At 44.3% G+C, this 15,682-nt stretch overlaps 1 protein-coding gene across 1 annotated transcript; it reads left to right on the forward strand.

Moving 5' to 3' along the window:
• Positions 1–2,371: 2,371 nt before the first annotated feature.
• LOC306860206 (uncharacterized protein) lies at positions 2,372–6,187 on the forward strand. The gene is made up of 6 exons (XM_079401779.1): positions 2,372–2,482; positions 2,754–2,774; positions 3,555–3,705; positions 4,305–4,438; positions 4,555–4,699; positions 5,469–6,187. Exons 2-6 carry the CDS (start codon positions 2,754–2,756, stop codon positions 5,783–5,785), a joined length of 768 nt encoding a protein of 255 aa, XP_079257905.1. The 5' UTR covers positions 2,372–2,482; the 3' UTR covers positions 5,786–6,187.
• Positions 6,188–15,682: the final 9,495 nt, after the last annotated feature.

Consider the following 15,682-nt stretch of genomic DNA (forward strand, 5'->3'; position numbering starts at 1 on the left):
ATTTATTACTTTGTTGCTCAATTAAAGGTTGACTGTCAAGTTTTACAGGCTCTTTAATTTATTTTCTACACTAAGACATGCTTTTAAATCACACAGCTTGACAGTGTTGTTTACAAAGGGTTTGGTGGCCAATAATATTTTTATTACTGACAAAATCACTTTTGGAAACAGTAATGAGGGACTCAAGCCATATCTAGAGATCAGGGAGAAAAAAAAATGTGTCTGATAAAAGTGAATCAGACCAGGTTTACCAGAAAGTGGTTTGTAAGCGTGAGTTTGCAACAGGCCTAAACCTGTTCCTCTTTTCACTTTCCAATCCTCTTCTGTGTTCCTCTAAAACAGGGGTCTGCAAGTAAGTTTGGCATCGGGCCAGAAACATCTCACCACTAGATGGCGTGCCAGAACATAGTCAAAGGATCATTTAAGATATTAATTGATGAAAAATGCAACCAGAATTGCCTGTGACTGATTATTACAATGTATTATGTAACTGGTAGTGAGCTGTTACTGTGTTTAAAATCCTGCGACAGTCATTAACAAAAGCCACATTTGTGTGGCGGTGTCCGATCAGAGTATATGAGCGAAGTGGAGCGTTAACAATTTCCCCTCCGCGCTCCGAGCATTTAATAATCACTCCGCTCCACTCACTGATATCAGAAACACCGCAGTTAAAGTATTTCAGTATGTTTGAAATATCACAGTTCTATATGGAAGCCCGTTTCCGCCACTGAATTTTTTTTTCTCAGAATTGTAAGATATAAACTCGCAATTGCAAGTTATAAAGTCAGAATTGTGAGTTTTGAGTCCAGAAAAGTCCAGTTTTGAGTGGGGAAAAAGACTGATATGTTCTCAGAATTGCGAGTTTATATCTCAGAATTATGACTTTTTAACTCGCAATTGCGAGTTTATATCACGCAATTCTGAGAAAAAAGTCAGCTGTCAGCTGAAAATATTCAGAAGGAACAAATAAATTCCTTGAGAAATATAACTTCCCGCTTATGTCCACTGCAGTCATCATAGCCCTCACATTCTTTCTGATTTGAGTTATCCTTTTCTATCAAGCCTGCGGGCCGCCTGTTGCCAACCACTGCTCTAATGTGTACATTATATACATTCCTGCTATGTTATGTTTTGGATAGGTACTTCCCCGTTTCTAACCAATGCAGTAACACGCTTTATGTCACAAAAGTGCTACTCCATCACAGGCTGTCTGACTGCCTCATGTGTGACATAAGTCATAAGTAATATTTGTTGCCAAAGAACGTTATCTTCCAGTCAAAAGGATGCTATCATGAGATTTAATTAAAGGATTGGATTTATATTAATGACACAGAATAAATCATTTTCATTAAAAAAAGTTTTTAGTTTTTTTCCCTCGTGTTTTTGAGAAAGCATCATAAAGTGTACGATGCAAGTCTTTTCATTTTGAGGTTCAATTATTTTATTGCACTGGAAAGAATATATAGACAGGACTTTTAAAAGAGAGAGAGAAGTGGGAATCAGATCAGGAACTCACATTGCCTCGTGAGCACATGCACTATATACTGCACCATGGTGTAAATATAATATGTACTATTCAAAATCTATAATTAAATTAAATTCAAGTCAAACAATTCTCTATTGAAAACTATTTACTACAAGTACAACAGAATCTTTGTGCTCCGGAAAGACAATACATAAAATAAAATCTAAATATAAAGTGGAAAAAAATAAGGAAATATGATGCTTTAGATAACAGAAAACACTATATAAAATATCATTTTAAAATCTATATTAAAATTATATACAAAAGAACATTTGTTTGTCTAAAGACTGTAAATTCCAGACAATGTGTTAATATTTAACATTTGGGGAGGGGGTTTATAAGATTTTGTTTTTGAAAGATGTGTGAAATGTTATTATATTTTACATTCTATTTGAATGTAAAATGTAATTTATTCCTGTGATGTAAAGCTGAATCTTCAGCATCTCCAGTGTCACATGATAGATAGATAGATGGATGGATGGATGGATGGATGGATGGATGGATGGATGGATGGATGGAAGGACGGACGGACGGACGGACGGACGGACGGACGGACAGACAGACAGACAGACAGACAGACAGACAGACAGATAGATAGATAGATAGATATTTAGGACAAAAAGTACCAACGCAGACCACATGCCCAGAAGGCTTTGACACAGACAGAGCAAAGGCGAGGGATTGTAAGACTCGCCCATACCGTTAAACCCAGATGAATGTTTGATTAATAGAGATTTGCATTTGGATGATGGAAGGTTGGCCCAACGTTATGTGTATTCCAGGAGGAGGCGGGCAAAAGCAGAGAGAGAGACAGTTGGGAGGATATAAAAGGATCAGATCAGACAACAGGTGCACTTTACAGGTGATGTACGGCTCCACCCTCTCTTCCAGTCACAGTCTTTTCCACTTTTCTATCGTGATACACCAAGTCGTCTTTTTCACTGGAAGTGCACTGAGGTAACTAACTATATCATTCTACTATATCATTCAAACTTCTGCTGTGTTAGCAATTATTTGCACTTTTTATTAAAACTATTTGTTTACAGGAGTTTTTGTCTGTTTATCTTTACTCTTTCAGTTTTGTGAAATATGTTTCAGAAAAACATGATGTGATCAAACTGCATTCTAACAGCATTCCGTTCAGTTATGTTCAGTCATGTAGAGTCACACTAAGGTGTTTGTACTCATGTGCTTTTTTTACTCATTTTACTTTTTTTTCTGTTTTCAGATGTTGGCAACTCTTGAAAACGTGAGTATTATTTATTCTTATTTATTTATTTTGATTCACTAAAGGGATAACAATTGGGAAAATGCATGACAGATTGACAGATGATTTATTGAATCTACAAAAAAAAAAAGCTTTGTGATATATTTAAGCATCGCAAAAGTTAAATATATCATATATCATACTTTTGGCCAATCATATTAGTAGATTCTCAATTGTTGTATAACTGTTTATACTAAGTGTGCTGGAAACGATATTACCTTAATAAGCAGATGGAATAGTCATTATTTCCATATAATATCATATTTGATCAACAAATATGCAGATTTAATTTTATAGTTTTGGTGTTAATGTAAAGTGGTGCAAAAAAGTGACTTTAAAAAAAAAATGTGCTATTTGTTTTGTATGGAAAGTATGCTGGTCTTGAAATAAAATAAATGGTACTTAATGACACTTAGACATTTTGTTGTTTAATGCAATGATATTGAGACATTAAGTGTTGAAGTATGCCTTCAAAATACTGTCAAAATTATGTACGGGGGTGTATATGCATACACAGTAATGTCAAAACAGAGGCAGAATATTACCACTAAAATGTTTACACATACTCACAATGCAAATATTTATGTTGGTGCAAATAAAAAACAAATTTTACTGAGGGCAGGAAGAATGTACTAGTCAGGCAAATTGTTGCAGCTTCCTTCCAATATTCCTGTTAAACAGCTGTTATTCAAGGCTAGTTACATACAATGTCTATACTGCATCTGATTCAGTGTTTGCTAACATGCATTGACTTACCTACAGATTCAATACTTCCAAGATCTGGGCCCTAGAGAGCCATCGTCTGGGAACTTGGATCTTGACATGATAGAGGAGTACCTGCAGGAGCACTCGGTGGAGGTGATGTCAGCACCAGGTGTGCAGAGGAGAAATCAAGAGGAGCACAGTATGGCAGGTGAGCAATTGATAATCAACTACACACTAGAACTAAAACACTAATAGACCACTGAGGGAAGGGTCACTTCTCCTTTTTTTAAATGAATAGAAGTGTGTTTTCAGTTTTGTAAGGTCAGTAATTTCCTCTTTGATAAAGCTTCTTTATTTGTGTCTGAAGATATGGAATCCATGTCATGGTGAGAAAAGTTTAGATCAGTGAGGAGAAACTGTAAAAACAGAGGAAATTTTGTACTAAAAAGTACTTACTTGTGACGATGTGTAATCAAAAAATTTAGTTTGAACACAGTCACACAGTGTTTAAACAGGTTTACCTTCCCCACAATTTCCATTGGTCATGTTAGTTGAGCTGTTGCTATGTCAGGCTGGTCGGATGCTCAAACAAACAGCAATGTTTTGAAAGTGCGTGCCTCAGAACAGTATTTCGACTTTTCAGGGGAATCAAACTACACATGGTTTGCAGATTAAGTTGCATTGGAGAATGTATTTTAACATTAAAAACAATGATGGTATAATCATACATATCTTCTTAGAGCCTGCACGTGTTGTTGATTCTAGTGAGCGGCATATGTGGTAATAATCAGTGATGTGTTTATATAGAGAACAGCTGGTCTGGACATTATATATATGAATGGCATTATGGTGGAGTACCAGGAACAGATGAGAAGCATGAACAACAACAGCCTCAGCAGCAGCAGCAGACATGGCTCTGTCAGTCTAGTCACTATGAATGGGTAGGTCTCACCAGACATACAGTAAACACTGTAATATTGCAGTCAAGACTGTATGCAGTTGTGTAAACGAAGATTGACCTGTTCATGGTTGTTACTAATAAAAGTCTATGTTTTAGGGACACTTCCAGTATGACAGAAACCAGTGCAGTGATTCTGATTCGCTGTCCACCAGTTCTGGTTGCCAAGAATTCCCACCATCTCCGACCTCTGACATGAAGGGTCAGATTGCGTATGACTCCCTGGCTCTAGTACCGCTCTCAGGTAAGACACAGTATTGCTAGGCCATTGTTCCACCTATTTCTTTTTGGCTTTGGGAAAGTCATTTCATATTAGTGAATCGGTTTATTTGGATAATTAGTTGTCATCATTTACTCAGCCTTATGTAATTTCAAACCTGTGTGACTTTCTATCTTTTGTGGAACACAAAAAGGAGATTTTGGAGAATGCTTGAACTGTTTTTGTTAATTCGTTGAAAGTCAATGGGGTCCAAAACAACACCGTTTCAGTTAAAATGGACAAAAATATAGAGAGACCAGTGGCCAGTTGCATAAACTGCTTTGACTCGTCTTAAAACTAGCCAAGGAGTAATCAGTACAACTTTACAGATTTAAATTAGACCAATCTACCTTTTTATGCTAGTCCAAAGAAATAAAAAAAAAACAAATATTAGATATTATGCAACTAGCCACAGAATGTCATTGTGACAGACACTATAGAGGGTAGGTTTATTTAGTATTGAATGTTGTATTGTTTTTGTTTCCAACATGTCACCCACCTTGTAGTTTTATTCCCAAACAGAGTTGCCCTTACAGTCAAGTGATTCACATAGGCTTTGGCTCAATTGATTAAACAATATCCAGTTTGGAATTTGCTGGACATTGGACGTCACTATATAGGCTAATTTTGTATCTGATATTTGAAAGGCCATAATAGGTTTTGATTACAGACTGCATTTATTGTGCACAGAGATCAATGGATAGATGCAAATATTCTTTTGTCACTAAAATACATTTGACATTTAATTTCTCAGGTAAAAGGAAAGAGCGGCTGTTTCAGTTCTTGTACGAGATGCTACAGACACCAGACATGCGGAGCTGCATTTGGTGGGTTCAGTCTAACAACGGGACGTTCCAGTTCTCATCCCAGAACAAGGAACAGCTGGCTGAGATGTGGGGCAGACGCAAGGGCAACCGGAAAACCATGACGTACCAGAAAATGGCCCGTGCCCTACGAAACTATTCGCGAACGGGGGAGATCTGCAAAGTGAAGCGTAAACTCACCTATCAGTTCACTGAGAGAACACTGAGAGGCCTTCAGAACAACTCGCAAAGATTCATGGGTAGTTAATGTGGCTCGTCCACCAAGAATTTCTCCTTACTGGGAAAGTGTAAACAAATACTGAGTATTTTACAGAAAATGGTTTTGCCTTTTTAATGTTCATAATGTAATGTGGGCATAAAATGCTAATTTTCTAATATTATTTGGCTTAATTGAGGCTCAATTGAACTTGGGAATTGTATTTACAATAACATGGAATAACATGAAATTCTAAGAAGTTGATCATGATCTTTGAATTATATAAATCTGAGGATTGTTAACCATTACACTACGTTATATGTAGTTATGAATCCATTTTGCTTGTTGTTATTGTGATAAAATATTTGCCCATTTTGTGCTCCTTTCAATGACTTTGTAACAACATTAAAATATTGACATCTGATGTGCCTGAATAAATTAATTTTAACATGCAAAGTTGTCTTTTTGACAATAACAAGGAACCCAACCAAACAGTATAATCTATACAGTAAAATGCCATTGTAAACATGTTTAGCCAGTTTTTATTCAAGTCAAATATATTACTTAATATGACTGAATCAACCAGGCTACATATCTAGTTTAGTTTTAAAACTTTAGATGGCGCAAGCTGATAGGTCCTATATGCAATCTGCTAGCAATCACATCATTTACTACTTTGCATATTTGTCACACTTAAAAGATTCAGATCATCAAACTAATTTTTATATTACACAAAGATAATCCAAGTAAATACAAAATGCAGTTTTTAAATGATGATTTCATTTATTAAGGGAAAAAAGCTGTCCAAACTTACCTGAACCTACGTGAAAAATTAATTGACCCCTCCTGTTAAATCATGAAAGAACTGTGATGAACCACATTATTTTAGAAAGTTGTATTAAATTTCACTAGCCAAACCCAAGCCAGAATTCTTCTAACCAAAATTACTGCCAGACCTGTTGAATCAAGAAATCACTTAAATAGAACCTGTCTGACAAAGTGAAGCATGCTTAAAGAGCAACACATCATGCTGCGATCTAAAGAAATTCAAGAACAGATGAGAAACAAAATAGTTGACGTATCAGTCTGGGAAGGGTTACAAAGCCATTTCTAAGGCTTTGGGACTCCAGCTAACCACGGTCAGAGCCATTATCCACAAATGGAGAAAACTTGGAACAGTGGTGAACCTTCCCAGGAGTGGCCGGCCTACCAAAATTACTCCAAGAGTGCAACGACAACTCATCCAGGAGGTCATAAAAGAACCCAGAACAACATCTAAAGAACTGCAGGCCTCACTTGCCTCAGTTAAGGTTAGTGTTCATGATTCAACAATAAGAAAGAGACTGGGCAAAAACAGCATCCATGGGAGAGTTCCAAGGCAAAAGCCACTGCTGACCAAAAAGTACACAAAGTCTCGTCTCACATTTGTCAAAAAATATCTTGATTATTCACAAGACTTTGGGGCAAATATTCTGTGGACTGATGCAACAAAAGTTTAACTTTTTGGAAGGTGTGTGTCCCGTTACATCTGGCATAAAACCAACAAAGCATTTCATAAAAAGAACATCAAACCAACAGTCAAACATGGTGGTGGTAGTGTGATGGTCTGAGGCTGCTTTGCAGCTTCAGGACCTGGACGACTTGCCATAATTGATGGAACCATCAGAAAATCCTGAAAGAGAATGTCCAGCCATCAGTTTGTGACCTCAAGCTCAAGGACACTTGGATTATGCAGCAGGACAATGATCCCAAACACAACAGCAAGTCCACCTCTGAATGGCTCAAGAAAAACAAAATTAAGGTTTTGGAGTGACCAAGTCAATGTCTGGACTTAAATCCAATTGAGATGCTGTGGCATGACCTTAAACAGTCCTTTCATGCTTGAAAACCCTCCAATGTGGCTGAATTAAAACAATTCTGCAAAGAAGAGGGGCTAAAATTACTCCTCAGCGATGTGAAAGACTCATTGTTTTTGCAAACGGAAGATTGCAGTTGTTGCTGCAAAGGGTGGCACAATCAGTTATTAGATTTAGAATTACTTTTTCACGTAGGGCCAGGCAGGTTTAGACAGCTTTTTTTCCCTTAATAAATTAATTAATTATTTCAAAACTGCATTTTGTATTTACTTGGTTTATCTTTGTGTAATATTAAAATTTGTTTGATGATCTGAATCATTCAAGTGTGACAAATATGCAAAAAAAACAAACAAAAACTTTTTCACACCACTGTAAATAGCCTGGTTCAGTGTTTGCTATCCTGTAAGTTGGTCCTGGGGAGCATTTGAGTTTCTCTGAAACCCTCTACCTCCACCAGCACCGCCTGTCTAAATCTGCTACAGGATTTATTCATGCAGCAGCAAAACACCAAAAACTGATATTTCTCAAAACAAATCTGATTCGATTTTATTGTTTGTATCGGATGCAAATAACATTAAACTTAAATTAATACAATGGTAATAAGCAATTACCATATTGTTCTACAAAGCATTTATGAGGATATTTTAAAGAATATGATAGTGAAACAATACTTTATACCCAAACAACATGGTGTTATCATGGTATATATATATATATATATATATATATATATATATATATATATATATATATATATATATATATATATAAAAAATGAAACTGTACTTTTGTTTTTTTAGTGGCAACAACATTTTGTAAATATGAATGATAACATTTCAATGGCATCAACAGTTTAAATTCCCTGGAATTTTAATTCTGAATCGTTGTTGACCATGCAGCCACATGCAAACTAAGGGGTTTGGTTTTGCATCTGTATTTTAAATAGCCTGCTGAATTATCACACTGATAAGCCTCATCACGAGGAGCTCACACAGATCACAACATCTCTGACAAAGCCCTGTGCTCCATCTGATGGCAGTTTACCACAAACCCACCATGTACATATTCACACATATACAGTCAAATATGCAAAGCATGTGTACTCTGGAAAACCACCACTACAACAGAACTGTTAATGATTGAAGAAAAGGGAAAGAGGGTGTTTGTATCATACGTCAGTGGCTTGTTGTTAAAATGACACAAAATATTTCTAATAGTAATTAGATCTTAGAATATAAAATTATACACAGAATTTAGTCTGAAGCACATGTTGCCAAATTCCAGTTTACAGGACTGTTGTGTAAAATCAATATAAGATTGCCAATCATATTGAAGTACTGAATATGACCTTTAGTCAGAATCTAAAATTAACATTTGGAAATTATACTGATGAAACTGTATTTTGCGTTATTTTTACTGAAAAAAAGTAATTTTTTGCATATTCCTTGGAAACAATCTGTGTAGGTCATAGTGTCAGTTCTAGATGTTCTGATAATACATTTTCCAGTTAAAAGAAGTCTGTGTTCCCTATCTGTCGGTCACTACGAGTTATGTCGTGACGACATTAGGGGATTCACTTGGGAGCCCCGACTGCCTCTGATAAGAGAAAACGCCAATGAAATTTGGCTAGTGGATTTTGCATACCTGAGCCACTCCCCGTGCATACGGGTATAAAAGGGCGACAGGTGCATCCACTCATCAGATTTTTTGCTTTGAAGCCGAGTGGATGAGAAGTCTAAGCCGATCTCCACAAACCCTTCTGCCTCAAAATTTGTTCCTGGGTGGCGTCACGGTGCAGACAGTGGTGTCCCTGCAGCAGCGATTCCCCTGGGCACTTCACCTGAAAGAGCAAATTTCTAAAACACCGGACTGTTCGCGTCTTTTTAAAGATGCCGTTCCGTCCGTGTTCTCTTGGTTGCGGTCGCTTCCTGTCCTCGGATGACGGACACGAGTGTTGTCTTCAGTGTCTGGGCATACAGCACGCTGAAGGTGCGTTTGTGGATGAGTCATGCGCCTGTTGTGGGCGTATGAACATGGCAACGCTGCGATCTCGCCTTTCCTTTTTGAAAGGATTGGCACCCTCTGCCGCCACCCGTCCTGGTCTCTCTGGCTCGAGCAGAGGACCGCCGGCTGGCGCTCTGGGAGATCTGAGGGTGACAGTAAGGGCTTCTCTGCCGGGCACGTCCCCGCGGACCTCTTACTCCTCTCGCAGTGCCCGCAATCTTCGGATTACCAGCGGCCGCGTTCTGCCCCGGTGCCTTTCTTCCCGGAGGTGCATGAGGAGCTGACGAAGTCGTGGACGGCCCCTTTCTCGGCCAGAAGCCGCTCGTCTCCCTCCTCCGTCCTCACTACCCTCGATGGTGGGGCGGCCAGGGGGTACGTGGATAATCCCCAGGTGGAGAGAGCGGTTGCGGTGCACTTGTGCCCGCAAAACGCTGCCACTTGGAGGAATCGTCCGCGTCTCCCGTCCAAAGCCTGTAAGCTGACGGCCGCACCCGCCAAGGTTTACAGCGCTGCGGGCCAGGCCGCCTCTGCCCTGCATGCCATGGCCATCCTGCAAGTACACCAGGCCAAGGCCCTAAAACAAATGCACGAGGGTAGTTCCGACCCGAGGTTGATGCAGGAGATGCGCACGGCGACTGACTTCGCTCTCCGGGCGACGAAAGTCATGGCGCGGTCCCTCGGGAAGGCGATGTCCACTCTGGTGGTCCAAGAGCGCCATCTCTGGCTTAATCTGGCAGAGATGAAGGATGTCGACAAAGCACGCTTTCTCGACGCCTCCATCTCCCAGGCGGAGCTATTTGGCGACACTGTCGAGGGTTTTGCCCAGCAAGTCTCGGCAGTACAAAAGCAGACAGAGGCGATTCAGCACATCCTCCCTAAACGGTGGGATGCTCCAGCTGCCACCGCTGGCCCAAGGGCCAGGCCTCAGTCTGCTGGTCGCCGTGGGCGCCCTCCTGCATCCTCCAGAGCTGCTTCGCCCCGTGCTGAGTCATCACCTAGGCCGGCGCGTCGAGCCTCTCGCAGGAGTGCGGCGCCCCCTGCGCCTCAGCCGGCCGCCAAGTCCTCCAGGAAGATGACAAAGCGGCCCTGACGCGCGCAACCCGGAGGTGGGGAAATCTGCTCTTTCCCAGGAGACGACGAGGGTAGCGTCGCTCCTTCCCCCGGAGGAGGGCCGGGCGGAGAATCTTTTGTTTTCTTTTCTTTCTGTTCCGCCGCTGGCTCAAGGGCCAGCGGTACCCACATTGTCAAAGAAAGAGCAATTTCCCTTCCCTCCGGGTTCTCAGGCCTAACGGCTGACAGTGTGCGAAGCACTGCTTCCTCACTCTCACCCGCGACCCATATTGCCAGTGGCCAAGAGAGTGCGGTCTGGGGACGCGATGCCTCCCCGCACACCTCTAGCCAGTCCCCCCGGGGACTTAGGGAGTTTTGTGGGGATGAGTCAGAACGCACCGCCTTCTGTTCCATCCAACCTTACTCCCCCTCGCTGCACCACTGCGGGCACGTCGATTGTGCCTTTGGTGCCACTTGCACGGTATCTGGGGGCGTGGCTTGCGCTACCCAGCCCGTCTCGCTGGCTCATTCGCACAGTTCGACTCGGCTATGCGATTCAGTTCGCCAAGCGGCCTCCCAGGTTCAGTGGCATCCTCGAGACTTCGGTGGCAGTCCGAGATGCACCTGTCCTGCGCGAGGAGATTGCTGTCCGTCTGGCAAAGGGTGCAATCGAGCCGGTCCCTCCAGCCGAGATGAGGCAGGGGTTTTACAGCCCCTACTTGATCGTGCCCAAGAAAGGCAGTGGCCTCCGGCCAATGCTGGACCTGCGAGTCTTGAATCGGGCCCTACACAAGCTCCCGTTCAAGATGTTGACGCAGAAGCGCATCGTCAAATGCGTTCAGTCCGCGGATTGGTTTGCAGCGATCGACCTGAAGGACACTTACTTTCATGTCTCGATTCTCCCTCGACACAGGCCGTTCCTACGGTTTGCATTCGAGGGGCAGGCATGGCAGTACAAGGTCCTCCCCTTCGGGCTCTCCCTGTCTCCCCGTGCCTTCACGAAGGTGGCGGAGGGCGCCCTTGCCCCGTTACGGGAAGTGGGCGTCAGGATCCTCAACTATCTCGACGATTGGCTCATCCTGGCCCAGTCGCGAGAACAGTTGTGTGGTCACAGAGACCTGGTGCTCCGGCACCTCAGCCAGTTGGGGCTTCGGGTCAACTGGGAAAAGAGCAAGCTCTCCCCTGTGCAGAGAATCTCTTTTCTCGGTGTGGAGTTAGACTCCGTGAGTATAACGGCACGTCTCACGGACGAGCGTGCCCAATCAGTGCTGAACTGCCTGAGTTCCTTCAGAGGCAGGACAGTGGTTCCGCTGAAACAGTTTCAGCAGCTCCTGGGGCATATGGCATCCGTAGCCGCAGTCACGCCGCTCGGGTTGCTTCATATGAGAGCACTTCAGCACTGGTTACACTCACGGGTCCCGAGATGGGCATGGCGCCGCGGGACACGTCGTGTGACCATCACGCAATTGTGTCGCCGCTCTTTCAGCCCCTGGTCGGACCTTGCGTTCCTACGGGCCGGGGTGCCTTTAGGACAAGTGTCCCGGCATGTTTTTGTCACAACAGATGCCTCCAGCACGGGCTGGGGCACTACATGCAACGGGCAGGCAGCCTCGGGGCTCTGGACGGGGCCTCGACTGCTTTGGCACATCAACTGCCTAGAGCTGTTGGCAGTGCATCTGGCCTTAAAGCACTTCCGGCCACTGCTCCTAGGCCAGCACGTGTTGGTCCGCACGGACAACACTGTGGCTGTTTCGTACTTCAACCGGCAGGGAGGTCTACGATCACGCCGCATGTCAGCTCGCCCGAGACGATCCGGCTGATTTGGAGTCGATTCGGGGAAGCCCAGGTAGACCTGTTTGCTTCCCCGCGAGTCCTCCCACTGCCAGCTGTATTTCTCCATGGCCGAGGCCCCCCTTGGCACGGACGCACTGCCACACAGCTGGCCTCGGGCTCTGCGCAAGTATGCATTTCCCCCAGTGAGCCTGATCGCACAGACACTGTGCAAGGTAAGGGAGGACGAGGAGCAGGTCTTGTTGGTTGCGCCATATTGGCCCACCCCGGACCTGGTTTCCGGAACTCACCATCCTCGCAACAGCCCCTCCCTGGCGCATCCCTCTGAGGAAGGACCTTCTTTCTCAGGGGCTCGGCACCATATGGCACCCGCGTCCAGATCTGTGGAACCTCCATGTGTGGCTCCTGGATGGGACGCGGCAGACTTGAGTGGCCTGCCACAGGCTGTGGTGGACACCATCACTCAGGCTAGGGCCCCTTCAACTAGGCAAGCCTATGCACTGAAGTGGAGTCTGTTCGCGGACTGGTGTTCTTCTCGTCGGGAGGACCCCCGAAGATGCACGATTGGAGTGGTGCTTTCTTTCCTGCAGGAGAGGTTGGAGCGCAGGCTGTCGCCCTCCACCTTGAAAGTGTACATGGCTGCCCATCAAGATGCAGTGGACGGCGGTCCCTGGGGAAGCACGATCTCATCGTGAGGTTCCTGAGGGGTGCCAGAAGGTTAAATCCTCCTAGGCCACCCCTGATGCCCTCCTGGGATCTCTCTATTGTCCTGGCTGGACTTCAGAGGGGTCCCTTTAAGCCGCTGGACTCAGTCGAGCTGAAATTTCTGTCGGCTAAGACAGCACTCCTGACCGCGCTCACTTCCATCAAGAGGGTCGGGGACCTCCAAGCATTTTCGGTAAGCGAAGAGTGCCTTGTGTTTGGGCCGGCCTACTCTCACGTTGTCCTGAGACCCCGGCCTGGATACGTACCTAAGGTTCCCACCACGCCCTTCCGCGATCAGGTGGTGCACCTGCAAGCACTGCCCTCGGAGGAGGCAGACCCAGCCTTTTTACAGTCTCCGCGTTGAGCCAGTCTCTTCCCGTGTGTTGGGTAACAGGTAAGTGGCGGGAAGAGTTGGCCGGTGTCACGCTTGCTGCACCATTCCCCCTTACCCGTGGATATGAGCGCCTGTTTCTCTCCTCCAGTTAGTTCCCCGGACGGCGAACCCTGGCGGAGTTCCTCCAGCACCCCCGGCAGTCAGACTGGGCGGAGCAGTCTGACGCCAGGCCCAGTACCGGTGTTAGCTTGCCCGGGTCTCCGGTCAGCCCCTGTACTCGGCTAGGTGCCCGTGTGGCCTGATTCCCTTCTGGTGATCCCACACGTGTATCCAGCTACGGTACGGTTTCCCTCACGGTAAACCCGTGTCTTCCCTTTGACAGAGCTCTGTCAGACTCTGCTGGCAGCCCTCCTCCCTTCTCCTTGGTAGGATCTGCCCCAGGGTCCAGGCGTATGTAGCACTGCCCCAGGCTTGGGCCAGTCCATACCAGTGTCTCCACACGTTACCTCCCTTCGGGCAGGGTGTTCTCCGGAAGGCTCGCTTCCCCAGCGTTAATGCAGAGCTGTAACAACAAATAAGTGAGTGAAGTGAAGTGACATTCAGCCAAGTATGGTGACCCATACTCGGAATTCGTGCTCTGCATTTAACCCATCCTACGTGCAGACACACAGCAGTGAACACAGCAGTGGGCAGCCATTTTATGCTGCAGCGCCCGGGGATCAGTTGGGGGTTCGGTGCCTTGCTCAAGGGCACCTCAGTCGTGGTATTGAGAGTGGAGAGAGCGCTGGACATTCACTCCCCCCACCTACAATTCCTGCCGGCCGGAGACTCGAACCCGCAACCTTCGGATTACAAGTCCGACTCTCTAACCATTAGGCCACGACTTCACCTCGGAAATAGGAAAGGAATAGGAAAGACTTGAAGCGGTCTTTCATAGAAGGTCGAAATCCCTTCCGATTTCTGGGAAAAGGAACAGCGGCTTGGCTATCTCCAGCAGCAATGTACTCAGCGGTCCCTGCGGGCGCCAAGGTTAGCGAATTTGCGCTGGGGCGACGGGAAGGTTGCGACCTTCGTGTGGCATTTGTCTGTCACGCGCTAGCTTGTCAACATCTGCATGCCACAAGGTTGTGACGGGGTTCAGGTTGTGGCGCTTTCCATAGACACCTAATGTCGACATAACTCGTAGTGACCGACAGATAGGGAACGTCTCGGTTACGTACGTAACCCTCGTTTCCTGATGGAGGGAAAGGAGACGTTATGTCCCCATGCCACAATCTTGAACCATCGCTGGTTGCCAGGGACATGTTCTCGGCTCCTCAGCGGAAAACCTGATGAGTGGATGCACCTGTCTCCCTTTTATACCCGTATGCACGGGGAGTGGCTCAGGTATGCAAAATCCACTAGCCAAATGTCATTGGCGTTTTCTCTTATCAGAGGCAGTCGGGGCTCCCAAGTGAATCCCCTAATGTCGTCACGACATAACGTCTCCGTTCCCTCCATCAGGGAACGAGGGTTACGTACGTAACCGAGACGTTCTTTCAGATGTTTTGATTATGGTTTGGATTTGAATTACAGAAAAAAATACTACTAAAATAACTACTAAAAAGGTTTGTCATTGTCCACAAAATAGACAACTACCTACTGAAACTCTGCAGTGCTCTAACATGTAGAAACTACATCAGAGGAATGATGTTATTTCAGTATTATTGATTGACTGATTTTGTTTTCTTTAAGGGGGACAGTTTGCACATCATTCAAAATCCAAAATCATCATTCATCATTTTGGAATTTATCATTAACATTAACAGGTGAAACATTTACAGAATATAAAACAAAATATCAAAAGACAAAATATTTGACTAACAAAAACTGTAAAAACTAAGAAAAGCATACAGGTTTTATTTATTTAATTGCTAATTTATTTAGTTTTTTTTTTGCCTTTGGCTGATGAATACACAAACACAGCATTGCCCCCTGTTTTTCATAGATGAACAAACCATTTATGAACATGATGCATTTATGAACACTGTCCAGCAGATGGAGGGAGAGATGTCCTAATAATAGCAAATAACTACATGATGGAGGTTTTGGCTTTGTGCATGAAGTGATTACTGGAATTATACGACCTCTGTGAATATGTTTGTTTGTTTTTGTCTTGTCTGCTTGTCTGTAGACAAACTGCCACTGACAACAATTTGTGAGCTATGT

This window comes from Barbus barbus (genome assembly GCF_936440315.1).
Source record: "Barbus barbus genome assembly, chromosome: 41".
Taxonomy (NCBI): domain Eukaryota; kingdom Metazoa; phylum Chordata; class Actinopteri; order Cypriniformes; family Cyprinidae; genus Barbus; species Barbus barbus.